A 16,982-nucleotide genomic window follows, 5' to 3' on the forward strand; every position below is an offset into this window, starting at 1 on the left:
TTCTTTGGTAATTATCTTTTCTAGTTTATTTGTAATAAACTATTCAGTATAAAAGATCTCAATATTCTGCTATTCAGAATATTGGTGTTAACCAGTTAATACCAATTCCACCTTCTAGTGGTTTGAAATATCATCATATTTTATGCAAAATTCTTGTGTCTTTTTACCGGTGGTCTTCAGGAAAAGGGAGGAGCTGTGGAATGAAACTGATCAGACTGTCCTGTGTACACGTATGAATACACCACAGTGAATTCCACCTTTGTGTATATCTATAATGCACTAATTAAAAAAAAAAAACTACAAACAACTAGAAGGAAGACTGGTAGAATTCAGGAAAGGGGACAGAAAGAGGGAGGAGGGAAGGGAAAGGGAAAGTCCTGAGGTCTAAACTGGAGTAAATTAAATTGCATGCTTCTATAGTATGTCAGAATGAGCCCCAATAATATGTATAACTGTAACGCACTAACAAATAAAAATAAATTCCTTGTGTCTTTTTCCAGGCCTTTCAATGCTATCACCCTAGTAAAGTCCTTAAAACCATTATACCTGGTTGATATTCTCTCTCATAATTATACTCAATATATTCCTAAGTGTTTAAATTATTATAATTTTGAATACAAATTTTATTTTCATTCCATACCTTTTTCAACATTTAAATTATCTTTAATAACTTTTGAACCTGAATAGACATAAATATTTTCAGTTATTTTAAAGATTTATTATTTCCTATATCAAATTGAGTTATTTGAAAATATGAATAATAAGTGTTTGAGGCTTTCTTAAAATGCTTTAGTTAATTTTTAACCAATTAAAAAATTTGCTTTTGTATCATCTTTTAAGATGGTATTACATATTTATTGAAATGGCCACTACATATTCTTTTGGTTGTAGTTTGAATTTTTGAAAAAATGCTTTTGTCACTAAGTAGGGGAGTATATACACTGTCAGTGTTTCTGAGAAAATATGTAATAGAAAATAAAGCAAATATACATTTGCAAATTAGGAAACAATCATTTTTTTCCTTAAACAGCAAACATATTTAAATAAGATTTATTTTGTATAAGCCTGCGTTACCTAGAAAACAATGTTAGGTAAAGCTTATGGGCTTTATTGAAAGTGGGCATTAATGTGCATTTTTCAGAAAGGAATAGTAGAACAGGGAAAATAGGGGAGACAGTAGAAGACAAATGCAGTCAATTCATTATTCCACATTGTGTTTTTGTGAATTCGCCTATTTGATAAATGTGTTTGTCACACCTGAGTCAGTCTGCATGGTGCCTTTGCTGTCCTGTGCAGGTGGGACAGAGTTTGCATAAAAGTCAGTCCTCTGCATTCTTGCTTCAGCTTTCATGGTCCAAACAAGTGTCCCTTTGCAGTTCAATTGGTGCCACATACGTCATATTTTCGTGCTCTTACTGTTTACCCAACTGTAGTACTACTCCGTGTTTCTAAAGAACACTGAGAAAATACCTGAGCTGGAGAAGCTTCATTCACACCCAAGTTCAATGTTAGCAAATCAACATTATATGTTAAATATGGTGTCCTTAAGCAGTAAAACAAAAAAGGTCATGATCTGTTGACAAAAATGCAGCCAGATGCTAGTAGGAACCTCAGCCTCTGTTTCCTTTAGGAACAGTGATTTAGCATTCACTGATAGAGTGTTCTCAACAACTTTACAGCACACAGCTACCATGGACTTTGACAGTCAACTGCGTAAGGCGGTGCATTACTGAGAAAACATAGTTGGTTGCTTGCTTTTTACAGGAATTTTCACCAGAGGCCACATGGAACCCTGTTCTTCAAAACAGCCCATGGTAGGGGCTACTGAGGGCAAGCAATTTGTCTGTTGGCTTCTTTCTGCAACCCCTTTCTAATGGTTTACATTTTCCACTGGGGTTTCTAATTTTCCACACTTTTTAGTTGTGTTTCATGACTTCTTTGAGGAGCTACTGGGGAAGCCAGAGTTTTCTCTTGGTCCTATGGAGTTGGGACTACAGGCTGGAACTGTGGTGGGTCTTCTTTCTCCCTTGGGGTGAGGATTTATAACTGCAGGAACTGTGAATCCTTACTGAGACTACAAGAAAGTGCCAGGGATCGGGGATGGGTGAGAGGTGGTGGTGGGGTTGACGGATATGCAGGGTGGGCTATACAAATTCAAGGTGGGGTATGTGTTTAGAACAATTTAATTGTGTCTTAGAGTATTGAGTTTCTGAATTAGGATGAGCTCATATAAAACTGTAAAATATCACTTTCATATGAAGAAGTTTGAGGTGACTAGAACTATAATACTATTGGCTTCTGTATGTGGTCATGATACCTGCCCACCTCTGAGGAGGACACTGACTATTAAAAGAAGACCGCACAACTCCTGCCAAAAGTCTATGTGCTGTTTTAACATCAAAAGTTTACAATGTTATGATAATTTACAATTAAAATGGATTACTTTAGCATATTTAAATATGTTACTTTAACTTGATGATTAATACATTTGTACTCAGGCCACACAAGTCCAATTGAGTTAACCTAATTTTGCCGAACGTGAACCTCTTAAGATATTCCCAGGGTTTTGTCTTACCTGTCATGGATCCTCTCAGTTTGCTTCTTCCAGACTCTTTCTCTTTGGCTCTCTCTGCCCTTGTTGCTCTCCTCTGCTCATCTCGGAGTCACCTGTCATGGGTCACTGAAGACTCTGACCACTAGCTGATAGTTTAGTGCTTCTCTCAAACCCTGCTTCACGTGGGCAACTTGAGCTTCTTTCCTGGCAGGTCTCATTGCTCCCCCTTCATCTAGTCAGAAGCTCCAGGGCCTCCTGTGACACCAGCTGTCCCCCAGAGCATCCTCTGCTGCCCTGTTCCTTTCCTCCCTCTCCCATTGGTCCTCCTGCCCTTTGAGCCTCCCATTGTGCTCTGGCCTCAGAGGCCTTGCACTTGTACCTCTCCTGCTGGGAGGGCTTCTGGGTGTCCCTTCAGCACTCCTCACTTCCCTTAGTCTGCTCAGACATCTCCTTCAAAGTAGCCTCCTCCACATCCCCGTTCCACCAGCATTTGTGCTGTGCTGTGTTTCCCGAGGGGGTACCACCGCTCCACACTGTGGATTCCATGCAGTAGGGAAGGAAGGAGTAGGCTTTGACGATGACATTCACTACCGGATTTTAGACCCTACAGGGTACAAACTTAACCCTAGGGGAGTTTAGGGTTTTCACTAATTTGTTGAGTGACAATAAAAGAAATTGCACACTTCTGTAGATAGGTTTCACTGTCATTGATGCGCCATTTTCAGCCTCAGTCGAGCCCGCAGTGTCTCGGCATTTCTCTTTGGTTTTAGTGATTCTTGTCTTTTGGTCTCCAAACACTGAATTATTTCATGGGGATGGTCTATCCCACACGCAGGTCCAGGTCAGTGGCTTAAATGAAACTCACCTCTTCTATCTGCTCCTCACCCTGACTCCCTCCTTGTGTCTTGTCACTGTCCACTCAATGTCCACGCCTGCATCCCAAGAGTTGTCCTCAGCTTTTCCCTTTTTCCTTTCTTTAGCATCCATGCTGCCTTCTCGTTATCCCAAGGGGTCTGCTGCCGTCTTTTACCTGGGACTGGTGCTGTAGTTTTTAAATTGATTCCTTGCTGTGTCCTTTATGCAGCCAGAATAAATTCTCTAAAATATGGATCTGTTTATGTCAGTGCTTTGCTTTAACTCTGGGGTGACATCACGCTGATTTTCATGGATTTTCCTCCATGATTAAAAATCAGCGTGGTTTTTCAGGCTTTTCATGATCTGACACCTGCCTTTCTCCCTAGCCTTACCTCCCACCACTTCATAGCTATATTGAACATTTTTAGGTTTTAAATGAGCTTTTTTTTTCCCCCCTCAGTATGTGGCCACATATGCTTCCTCTTTTAGTACCCTTTGCCCTGTTTCATCCCAGAATATTAGTTATCTTTGCAAATTATTTATAGCATTTATTTTAGAACTAGTTATGCTTTATTCTAATTGCTTATTTTATTGTCTTTCCTTTGATAGATTTTTGATTTCTAGAGAATTGTGTATGTATGTGTGTGTGTGTGTGTGTGTGTGTGTGTGTATCTTGCTCAGTTTGGTATTGTGAACATCTAATACACACTTGGAATTCAGTAGACCTGCAAATATTTGTTGACTTAATGAATGCTTATTAAATTGGTAATCCAGGGGAATATAAACAAGTGTTATTCAATATCCATTTCTTTGTATTTGAAATGGTGTGGATTAAAATTCTTTAAAGATTTATATTTTAATGATTTATCTTTTTTATTTCTTACAAGCTTTTTTAAACCAAAAATAATTTAAGGTAAAGAAAAATATAGATGTAGGACTATTACATTGACATTGGGAGTGGATATTATACTTATTTGTGTGTAAAATATAAGCACTGATCTTATGCACTTGTTAGAGGTGGCTATGACTCTTTGAAGGATACCACGGCAGAGACTGCTAATTGTCCCCCATATTTCTTCTTCTCTTCATTATAGTAATAAAATACCCAAGTGTTTTGCTGGGCAAATGTCTACTCTGAATAAAGATAAGAATTACTGGCCTGTCTTGAAGGTAGATATGGTTAAGTGATTATGTTCTGCGCAGTTGGATGTTAAGTGAAAGTGCTAGATGCAATGTGTGGAGCTGAAGAAGCTGTCTTAGAGTGCAGAGTGACTGCAGGTTAGTGTACCAACAAGACAGAAGGAAACTGAGCCCTTGATGCATCACGGAGCACCAGCCAGCCTTGGACACTGCCTTGGATTTTTGCTTGAGAGAGAAATAAACATCTGTATTGCTTAAGCCATTGTTGCTTTGGATTTTAGGCACTTGCAGCTGAACCTGTACAGCTACCAGAACTCCTTTGACAAATGGATCATATACCCTTCTGGGAATTCTTTCCTACTTTCCTGCTGGGAGATGTAAATCACCAGATTAATATGAGTAATAAAGGCTGGCCAACAAACTTGTCTTTTGGTTTTACATCATCCTTGGATTTGGGAATGTGTACTATAGAAAGGAAATAAAAGTAAATATGAGAAAGTACATAGAGTAAAAAAAAAAAAAAAAAAAAAAAACTTGTAGAAGGGAGGTCCTACAAAGTAAAGAATTAAAAGCAAGCTATCCCTCTTTAAGTCACTTGACACGTCAACTGGATCCAGAGATGAAATTTGGTGTATGCATCTATTTTAAAATTACACCAACAATCTGCTAATTGAGCAGTACACAGACTTTAAAGTCATCTTTGTCCCTCCTCCCAAAATCAGATAAACACATCATCTTGGGAAGAAACCTAAACATGGTTACAGTGACCTACTTCTTCAGTAGGTTCCCTTTTGTAAATCTTAGCAGGGCTGAAGATAGTTCGTAAGTGAAGGGAACTTTTTTAAAGAGAGAATTTTTTTTTAATATTTATTTTTTAATTTTCGGTGGACACAACATCTTTGTATGTGGTGCTGAGGATCGTACCCAGGCCACATGCATGCCAGGCGAGCGCGCTACCACTTGAGCCATATCGCCAGCCCTGTGAAGGGAACTTTTTAAAAAGTATTTTAATATAAATACAGCAAATGATCACTTTAAAATATATTTTCTTAACACTTTGACAACATGCACTGTTTTAAAAAAATTGATACCCTGTGACCTAGACATTCTGTTTCTAGAAATCTTCATAGGGATAGATGAGAGGGCAATTGTTATGTTTCGTTTAGATATATAAATTTGTGGCTCAGCAGTAGAGCGCTCGCCTAGCATGGGCGGGACCCAGGTTCGATCCTCAGCACCACATAAAAATAAAGGCATTGTGTTGTGTCCATCTACACCTAATAAAATAAATATTTTAAAAAAATAAGTTTACATGCAAAATAAGATTATTAAATTTTGGCAGAACCTCAATATTATCAGCCATAAAAATAGTGCCTTGTAAAATTATTTAGTAATAAGTCCAAATGTGTTATAGAGATATAAATATGAAAAAATAGTAAAATACCTCAGATTCAAGTAAGATCTTGCAGTTATACAAAATCTACAAAATAAAAAAAAATTACAGTATTTTCAGCATAACAAAAAGAACAAAAACTTTTGCGTGGGGAATTTTAAAAGCGCCATAGTCAAATTTCAGATAAATGAAAAATTATTTACAGCTTAATTATAGGCAAAAAGTCTAGTTCTCTATTACGTAAAATTTTACAGAAATCATAAAGAAAACCTGGTAGGAAAAAAAAATCAACCAAAAATATGCACAAATAGGTCCCAGGAAAGGACATACATATGACTTAAAAATGAAAATGTCAACCTCATATAAGACAAATATATACTAAGCCTACACCAAAATTTTATGCCATTTAGAAATGTGTTTTATAAAAATATACGTAGAATGTATTTTCAGCATTTTTGTCACAAGAAAAATTTAAATCAACTTAGTGTTTATCAGAAGGGAATGTGTCAAAATACCATGGCACACTCCTATAATGGAACGTTGAGCAGCTGCAAAGAGAGTGAAGGAGCCTTTGTGTTTGACAGAGGACCTCCAAGACACATTGTTAAATGGAGAAAGGTAGCTCAGACCACACATAGTAGAGTGTGAGGGGGAGGGGATGTATAGCCCTTTTTCCCTTATTTGTTGGCAAGAGTATATATAGTCTTGTAAAAAGCATCCATGTTTGTAAAAACATATACTCAATGTGTTTGTATGCATTCTAGGAATTAGGTGGGTCAGGGACAGTTGTAGCTGCTTTTGTGCAAATTTATTTAGAAAAGGGTGTTGCATCCTCAGCAACTTCTGCTTCTGTCTCACAAAAAGTATTCTGATATGCTGATTTTGTTAATGCAAGTCCCTTGGCAGCCATCCAGCAGAAAATTATAAATCAGTAATTCCCAATTTTCAGTTCTAGAAATAGTTCAACAAAATTGATGTGGGTACATTAAAATGGATGGAAATCGTAATCTAGGACTTATAATTAATAATGTTATAAGTGTTATGCACTAATTCTTAGTAGTATGTACTTAGTAGTATGTGTGTATAAATTTATGTTAAGTAGTTACATGTAATATACTAAAGCTTTTAGAGGTGTTCCACATCTGGGACAACAGAACAAAATGGGTTAATAAAAGTAGGTTGTGTTGAAGAATTTCTTTTTTGAAAATTCAAGACTAAACTTTTTGTTATATTTAAGTTTTTTTCCCTAGGAAATTTAACCTTTAGTCCATTAGTGATTTTCTCGTAATAATTTCTAATAATAGTAATAAGAATTTATGATTTTTAAAATAACTAATAGTAAAATAATACTTTAGTGTTGAAAGTGTTTGATTTTATTAAAATCATCTTCTGGGTTTGTTTAGGTAAAACTTTTATGACTCATTAGAGTGATGTAACATGGGTATAGTTCTTGATATTTTAATTTACAGTCATGTGATTATAAAATAATTATTTAGAAATAGTGAAAAATAAAATGTGAAACTACACATTAAATATCATTCTTTTGTTAAAATATATGCATGTAGTTATTTATATCTGTATGTATACTATTCATTTATATGTATATGCCATGTGTTTATATGTGGAAATTTTTAGTAAAATAATGTCTATATGTTCATATACAGATTTGTATTCATGTGTATATATGTCTTAGGAAAAAAGGATTAGAAGGAATTAGAAAATAATATAATGTCTTTTTCATAGATAGGATTTCAAATGATTTTAGGACTTTTCTTTATATGCCCCACTTTTTACATTGATTATATATTTATTATAAGTATCTTAATGTTTCTTGAAGAATTTGTACTGAAGCTTCTTTTCTCTCTCTCTCTCTCCATGAAAAGAGTTTTTCAGCTTATATCTTTAATGGATACTGGATTGCCTCGATGTTCTAATGAGAAAATAGAGCTTGCAGTTTTATGGTTCTTGGATCAATTTCGTAAAACATATGTTGGTGATCAGCTTCAAAGAACCTCAAAGGTAGGTTTTCACTACTAGAGATTTTTAAAATGTTATTGGGGGTGAAGAAAGATGCACATGTATAACAGCTGTGAACTGAATGAAATTTAATTGGTAAGTTAAACTTATTTGATGAATTGGTATTGAAATGCAATGTGAAATTAATTTGTTTTATACCTAGATTTAACATTTTCTTTGGAGATTGGCTTTCAGAGAAGTGGTAAATATTTTTTTACATGGATAATCACTATTAGCTAGGATTGTTTTAGACACTTTAATGGATTTTTGCCTTGTGTATTTCAAGATTGGGAATAAAATTTGCTCTTCAGTAATTTGGGTGTTTTTTTGACATTTATGTGGTTTTTAGTATATTCCACTCATTCCTTGACATTTTTATGTGATAAATAGTGATGATTAGGAGAATTTATGGACTTGAAAGGCTACAGTTAAGTCATGTAAATGTGGGGAGGACTGTAATATGATAATTTAAAGTTTAGCATCAGCAAATGTACACAATTTGATCGTGAGGCACATGAGAGATTATTGAGGACTTCTACTTGAGTCCTAAGTATATACTTATGAATACGCTTGCCCCTCTGTATTCATAGATGTTGTATCCACAGATTCAGCCAACTATAGATGGAAAACATTTTTTTAAAAATTGCATTTGTACTGAACACTGATCATGTACAGACTTTTTTCTTGTCATTATTCCCTACACAGTACAGTGTAACAACTATTTACCCAGCACTGACATTTTGTTAGGGATTGTAAGTCATCTAGAGATGGTTCAAAGTACAAAAGGGATGTGTATAGGTTATATGCAAATACTATACTATTTTATTTATGGGACTTAATTAAGCATCTGAGGATTTGGGTAGCTGGAGGAGGAGATCCTAGAACCACTCTCCCCCAAATACTGAGAGACAACTGTTATTAGGACCCAAGTAAGATCTGTAAGGGTTTTTGTTTTTGTTTTTTTAAATTCCTACTTTTAAGAAGTTCTAAGTATATTCTTATGACATTTGGATAAGATTTTAGATAAGGTTGTAGTGATGTTGAAGGATTTTTTTTTTTAATTTGAAAATTCTGAAATAAGCTTTATACACTCATTTGGGCTTTTTTGTCCTAGGAAATTTAACCTTCAATTTACTTGGGATTTTCTGATAATTGTATGGTAGGATGACAAAAATACTTATTTGATTTTGGATCAACTTTTAGGTAAAATTTTCAGGTAAAATTTTCTTTGCTTTGCTTTGTAAGGAAATGATAATAGCTTAATGCTTCCTTTGTCAAATATATTGTGATATTTTATTCACTCAGAAGTAATATCAGTAAAATTTTCTTAGAATTTTTTCATTAGAAAGAAAATGGAGTAGGTAGAAATAAATGTTTTAAGTTGTCAGTGAGACACCAACTCTCACATGTGTTACTCGAAGGTTGATCTGTCACATTATAATATTGTCTTATTTAATGCACCCAAAGAGTTTGTTACTTTGCTTTTACAAAAGTGAGTACTCCTGAAACATTTCTAATCCAGTATTCATTTGACTTGGGTCTTAAATCAGAACAGTTTAATGTGGAATTGAAAAGCCTTCTAATTATTATCTTTAAATTACTTAGAAAGAAATATATAAAATTAGACATTGTTTTAGAGCAATGAAATTTGGAATTTTTCCCCTAGAATTTTTATTTGAAATAATATACATACATGTGGACATTTGTGTATGTGTGGGGGTGTGTAGGCATATATATAACTTTAATAATTGTAATTGTTAAATTATTAATTGTGAAAAAGTGAATTGTAATTAGTTTCTCTTTTTGTGAAAAAGGCTTATATATTAGGAAAGTAAAAACATCCTCAGAGTGGTGTTGATTCCTGTAACATTTTTGGTGTGTGTATCTTGCCCTGCTAATTAGAGGAGTTCAGTCCTAAGGTGACTTTATTTCTAGGGCATTCCTATTACTTAACCCCAAAGTGAAGCTAACTTAACACTCTTCATTTCTCTAACCCGTTTGATGATTTTCTTAACAGGAAACATTTTTGTGGGTTCCTGATATTTGTCCTGTTACTTCTGGGAGCTCTCCACACTATCTGTTCCTTAAAACAGGTGTCACAGTTTTTACTGTTCCTGTCTTACCAATAAAAGAATATACTCAATAAGTATTGTATGATCAGCCCTCCATTTCCACAGGTTCCGCATCCAGGGATTCAACCAATTTGTGTATCAGAAATACTCAAAACTGAAAATTACACTTGTACTGAATATGACAGACTTTTTTTCTTGTTATTATTCCCTAAATAATACAGGATGACAACTGTTTTCCCAGCACTTTAATTGTACTAGGTATTATAAGAAATCTAGAAATTATTTAAATTATGTGAGAGGATGTGCATAGGTTGTTTGCAAATACCGTTCCATTTTATATAAGGGACTTGAACATCTGTGAACTTTGATTTCTATGGGGAATTTGGAACCATAGATACCCAGGAGAACTGTCCTGTTTCTGGCAACTGACTAAGGAAGGCTAGCTCATTTCTTAGTGGGTATATTGTCTAATTCCAAATCATGGCCAAGAGGAGGATGGTATTGGTTAACAGTGATATTTAACAATTAGAGCAAAAAAAAATTTTTGGACCAGGAACTGTGCCAAGCATTTTAAAGCAATATCTCATTTAATTTATTACAAAGAATATGACTTACAAGGCTATTCTGCACATTTCAGCCACTTCCTGCTTTAGTACTTAGGTACTCTATTTCTGAGATATTAGAACAAAATATTCCTCTGCCTGGGAAATGTTTTTAAAAATCAAATTTTACCTCTCTGCTTTCTTGTGTTAATTCCTACTTATCTTTCATGTCAGATACCTTATCCTTTAGAATGCCCTTCTTAACTTTCAGATTCTGAGAGAAATCCTTTTGGCTTTGTTCTGTAGCACCTGTATACCCCCATTTTAGCATTTATTATGCTAAGTATTTGTTAGCAGAACATGTATGGACTGTGATTTTGATTAATGTGGTTTCTCTCTTGTTTATTGTTCTCATCCCCGAGGGCCTGGCATATGACTTGTATGCTTTCTACTAATATGAATGGTCATATTTAGTAGAATTGTATAGGAATTGGGCTTAGAACTCATGTTTAGTACTTTCAGGATTTATTCTTGAGTTGGAAAATGATGCACTATCCTCAGTAAAATGATTCAGCAATTTAAAATAAGGTACGATATTAAGTATCTTAATACTTTTATTAAAAACCTCTGTAAATAACAGAATATAATTTATATAAATAAATGCTTCAGAGACCAGGGTGGAATTACTGAAGATTCCTGTGATAAATATGATAGAAGTACATTCTAAAAAAAGTATTTGCTGTAGATGTTTATTGAATGGTTAGTCTAGGCCAAATACTTTGCTTAGAAATTTACAAGTGTTATCTAATTTCACTCTTAAAAAACACTGTGGAAAGGGACTGGAGTCGTGGCTCAGTGCTTGCCTGGCATGTGTGAGACCCTGGGTTCAATCCTCGCACCACATATAAATAATGAAAGATCCATTGACAACTAAAAAATATTTTTAAAAATTACTGTGGAAATAGTCATTACCACACTCTCTTTCTATAAACAAGGAAACTGAGGCTTGGAGCCGTTTAAAACTGGCTTAAACAGGGTTTAAACAAGGACACTGACTCAGAACCTGTGGCTGTTAACAACTTTGCTATGTTGCTTCCTATTGAATTTTCTCCCTAGGACAGAGACTGTGCCCTTCAAACCCAGCGGGTCCACAAAGGAACTCCTTGTCTAATGACTTCCTCTCCTCCTACTTTCTTATTTCATCCCCAGATTTCTACCTTGCACATCTTGAATCCGATCTCATACCTCATCCTGCTGATTTTATTTTCTAATTACCTCTCAGATTCACTCCTTTCTCTCCCTCCTTCCTTTTTATTGTAATTGCTTATCATTTCTCACTGGATTTAAAAGGTATTCTAATTGTCTTCTTTGTTTCCATTTTGTATCCTCCCACTTCTGTCCATTTCCCACACTGCTACCATAGTAATCTTTTTTCATTAGCAAATAAGAGAAAATAATGGTAATGAACACTTATATGCCCTCATATGTAGATACCTTTGTCAAATCTTAATGCTTTGCTATATTTCAGATCTGTGCATTTGGAAGTGGGGACTGGGGATTAAATTCAGGGGCACTTGACCACTGAGCCACATCCCCAGCCCTATTTTGTGTTTTATTTAGAGATAGGGTCTCACTGAGTTGTTTAGTGTCTCACTTTTTGGCTCAGGCTGGCTTTGAACTCATGATCCTCCTTTCTCAGCCTCCCAAGCTCCTGGGATTACAGGTGTGTGCCACCACGCCCATGCCCAGCCAGATCTGTGTATTTTTGAATTAAACATTAATGACCCTATTGCTGCTCTGATTGTTTTGCTTGTATATTGCCCAAAAGTAATAGCTATCCTAAATTTAGTGTTCTTCTCATCTATGATTTGTTCTTTATCCACATTTTTCGGTATTTTTATGAACAAAATATACTGTTACCTTTATGTAAAAGTATTGTGCAGTTTGGATCTTCAGAAACTTACCTTTTTTGAACAATATTGGTTTTGAGATTTGTCTACAATGATACTATGTAATTAGTTTATTTTAATTATTGAGTGGTATTACAGGGCATTATTATGCCATTATGTGGTCATTTTGTGTGTGTGGTGGTATTTGTTGGCTTATTGCCAGTTCTTTGAATTTCCCAAACTGTACCCAGTGAACCTTCTTGTATTTGGCTCCTCATGCATGTACAAGAGTTTTGTAATGATGACAGTGGATTGCAAGGCTGCAGACCACATACTATCATTTGTTTCTGGTCAGAGTACAAATTTTGGAAAACTATTTGATTATATCTATGAAAGCTGAACATATAGCCTACCTCATGACATCAGTTCTCCTCTTAAATGTTTACCTACAACAAATAGGAAATACGTCTACCAAATGTAAGAGTGTTCATAGCAGCTTCTTTATAGTATTCAAGAATCAGAAACAACCCAAGTGTTCATCAGCAGTCAGAACTGCTACATAAGAGAATTTGAATGAATTACTAAAATCTACCCATAATGATGACTGAAAAAGACGAAAACGTATCCATATTTTATGGTTCCACTTACCGATTTCAATAACAAAACTAATTATGGCAGAAGTCAAAATGGTTACTTTTGGGAAGGGAGAATATATCATCTGGAAAGTAAACAAGGAGCCTTCTGGAAAGCTTGAAATGCCCTTTTTTTTTGTTTTTGTTTTTAATGAAGAGGTTTACAGGAGTACACAGATACATCAAGATTCACTGACCCCAATTATAATGTATGCACCTTAGGTTTATTATGCCTTAATAAAGTTGTATTTTAACAAAAGATTATTTATAGAAGCCTGTTGTGTAATTGTGGAGGAAAAGAGGAAACTTGACTATCAGCAGGAGAATGGATGAATTGTGATACATTCATCCAAGGGAATTCTGTATAACAATGAAAGTGGATGACCTAAAGTTTTACTCATTTTTTGGATAAATCCAAAAAAGTCTCCATAATATGGTATGAAAAAGTGACAAAAGGATACATATGATATTCTCTTATGTTAAAAATACTATATTTACATCAACTCTATAGTAAAAATTTAAAGATGTACACAGGATTGGTAGCAGTAAATTCAGGATAATAGTTACTCTGCTTGAGAAGAGGAATGGGATTAGAGGGAGAAGGCACATTTAGCCATATCTGCAGTTTCTTTCTTTCTTTCTTTTTGTATATTGGGGATTGAACCCAGGGCACTTTATCACTGAGCTGCATCCCCAGCCTTCTGTTATTGTTTTTGTTTTGAGAAAGGGTCTTCCTAAGTTATCCAGGCTGGCCTTGAACTTGCCCAGACTGGCCCTGGCCTTGGACTTGTAATTCTCCTGCCTCAGCTTCCTGAGTTGCTGAAATTATAGGCATATGCCACCATGCCCAGGTTAATATATGTAGTTTTTTGTCTTCATGATAAGTGTGTGTGTGTGTGGGGGGTGTTTATTATATTTTGTGCCTTTTTTCTAGATTTGAAATATTTAATAATCTATAAAGAAATAATTATAGGAATTATTATTATAATTATTATAAATATTGAATATTCACATTTAGTCTTGTGTACTCTTGAAACTAATGGCAGTATAGGAATAAAGAAACATAAATTTGCAAGGGAAAAAAAGTAGGAGAAATGTTAAGTTTAAGGACTTGAAGCCAGCAACTAGGACAGTAGATGAATGGATTTTAAAAATGTGGCATATATACACAATGGAATATTACTTGGCAATAAAAGAGAATAAAATCATGGCATTCGAAGGTAAATGGATGGAATTAGAGAAGATAATGGTAAGTTAGCCAATCCCAGAAAACCAAATGCCGAATGTTTTCTTCGATATAAGGAAGCTGATTCATAGTGGGATAGGGAGCAGGAGCATGGGAGGAATAGATGAACTCTAGATAGGGCAAAGGGGTTTGAGGGGAAGGGAGACGGCATGGGATTATAATAATGGTGGAATGTGATGATCATTATTATCCAAAGTTCAGGTATGAAGACATGAATTGGTGTGAATATATTGTGTATACAACTAGAGATATGAGAAATTGTGCTCTATATGTGTAATAAGAGTTGTAATGCATTCCGCTGTCATATATAAATAAATAAATAAAAATAAGTGCTAGCTGTCTTAATGAACCTTAAATTTTTGCAATGAATAAAGCCAGTGGTTGGCCAAATGATTTGTATTAAGAATGCTGAAAAAGCTCAGAACTTGGGCACACTAGATACCTTTGAATGCTAGGGCTCAAATGTAGCTAAACGTAGGAGAATAGATTTAAAATGTGTTTTAGGATTAATTGGATTCCCAGTACCCCTGCCTACCCCAGGATAGATAGAGACTTCCTCTCTCAAGTTCTTGCAGGAAACAGGAAATTTTGTTTTATTTTTAAATGAAAATGTAAATAGTTGGGGAATAAGAATGAGATTCTGGACTGAAAAAAAAAAATACTTAGAAGCTACACAACCCTTGGCTATTGTAAACTGTTAGCTAGGTTTGAAACCCCAAAGCGCAAATTTGGTGAAATGCTTTTGTGTCAGAGAAACTTATTTAAGAGAGAGAACTATAGATACAGAGAGATGGTTCAAGCATCTTGAGAACAGCTGATCTAGGAAAGGAGCTACGTGGCGGTCTTGTGCAGCCTACCTTTTATCCAGGATAGCAGAACTCAAGGCAAGAAAGTATGGCCAATTCAGGCCTCTACAAATGACCCATTTGTCATTCCAGTATGTGAATAGTCTCCTCAGGAGTTTAGTGTATAATTACAGTTATCCAGCATGATCATAAAACAAAATGTAAGTGTGTGTGTGTGTGTGCAGCCTATTCAAAGCATTAAGATAATCTAAGACATTAAAACTCTTCTAAATATAATAATTTCTTAGGATGTAACAGAATCTTGCATTATTTCCTCTTTATTTTTGTATCCATCAGTTTATTGTCTGGTAAATGTTAAAAATGCTTTCCTCTATTTCATTATTTGCTAGTGCTTACTGTACTTATAAATTTTCTCAGTTTATTCATTGAGAACACTCTTAAATGTTACAAATGTTCTAGATATCCATTCACTTCATAGGAAAAGTTTAATTTTAATCCAATTAAAATTGGATTTTAATTTTTAAAAGTGATGAGAGAGTCCTTTAAACATACACAGTTTGGCTTCTGAATATCTACCAAAAGTTGAAGGTTAAAGAACTTTGTTCTTTATTTGTCTCTTTATTTGTTCAAGCCAACCCTATCATAACCATCCATTTTGCTTTGGTTGGTTACAAAAGCTCATCACTATGTGAAATTCCAAAAGTTAGTAAAAATGGGGTTATTTAGATCTTGGAATGTATTTTTCTTAAAAATTAGATCCACAAGGATCTTTTTAATCAGTGGTACTTATAAAGCACAGTATTAATAGAATGCCTGAATTCTATCCTCCCAGTATAGTATAGGACACCAGAAATTTGAGACAGAAGCAAGTTCCCCTTTCCCTCTCTGGATTTAAATTTTAAAAAAACAAGTTAGTCTTAGAGATTGTGTCCCTCTTCATGCCCTGTTTTAGAGGATGAAACTGTTTTAGTTTCATAGTTTCATCCTCTAAAATAATCTGTATCTGTTATTCCATCACCACTTCAATACACAGCAGAGAACACACACATGCACCTACACACACCCCTACATCTCAAGTTTGCTTTCTTCCAAGTACTTGGCACCTGCCAGATATCAACTGGACAGCATTCTAATTAGAGGATGTTGTGCTAATATATGAATGAATTCTCCTGTGGAGGATGTACCATTTTGAAAGAAGGTATTTATTAGTGCCCAAGAGCCTCAGTGGAACACCAAAGTGAAGCGAAAATAAATTGGGCTCTATGGAAGGGGCAACATCTTGTCTAGGTGTATGTACCCAGGTTCTTTCCACTTTTTGTTGCTTTCATTCTTCTAGATCTAGGTATTTCCTAAACTTTTCCAATTGCTTTTCAGGAAAGTTCTAAAGTCACCGAGAAGGTTATGATAGAGTGGAACAGAATAATAATTGATGAATAGTGTGATTGTGTTCCCAGATTTGCCAAAGATTTATCAACTCATATTTGTTGTCCAAACAAAATTGTTAGTTAATTGCTTCACCTTCAATTCTGTCTCTGTTTGGAGGATAAATTACATGGTCACCTTATATACAGGTATCACATGTTTAAAATAGGAGATTGCAGTAATTCATACATAGGCAGTAACTTTGTTAGGATCAAGTGAGGGATCTGTCCTCTTCACTCTGTCAGTACCTGAGTGAAAGCCTTGTTGCTAAGCGTTGTGAACCCATGAGATAGAATACCTTGTGTATTTTTGTAGTTCTGTGGAATAACTTGCTGTTTATCCGATATAATTTCAGATTCTCTGAAATAAAAATGTGAATGATCTCAGTTTTATTTTTCCATATGTGGGTTTCAGA

The 16,982-nt window shown here is 34.9% G+C and overlaps 1 protein-coding gene across 1 annotated transcript in view; it reads left to right on the top strand.

The window, feature by feature from the left end:
• Ranbp17 (RAN binding protein 17) overlaps positions 1-16,982 on the top strand; it is a 285,855-nt gene that overhangs the window by 55,038 nt on the left and 213,835 nt on the right. Inside the window, exon 14 of the mRNA XM_026401323.2 lies at positions 7,826-7,961. Within this exon, the coding sequence (XP_026257108.2) occupies positions 7,826-7,961 (136 nt within the window). The remainder of the gene's footprint in view (positions 1-7,825; positions 7,962-16,982) is intronic.

The sequence above is a fragment of the Urocitellus parryii genome, chromosome 1, assembly GCF_045843805.1.
Source record: "Urocitellus parryii isolate mUroPar1 chromosome 1, mUroPar1.hap1, whole genome shotgun sequence".
Taxonomy (NCBI): domain Eukaryota; kingdom Metazoa; phylum Chordata; class Mammalia; order Rodentia; family Sciuridae; genus Urocitellus; species Urocitellus parryii.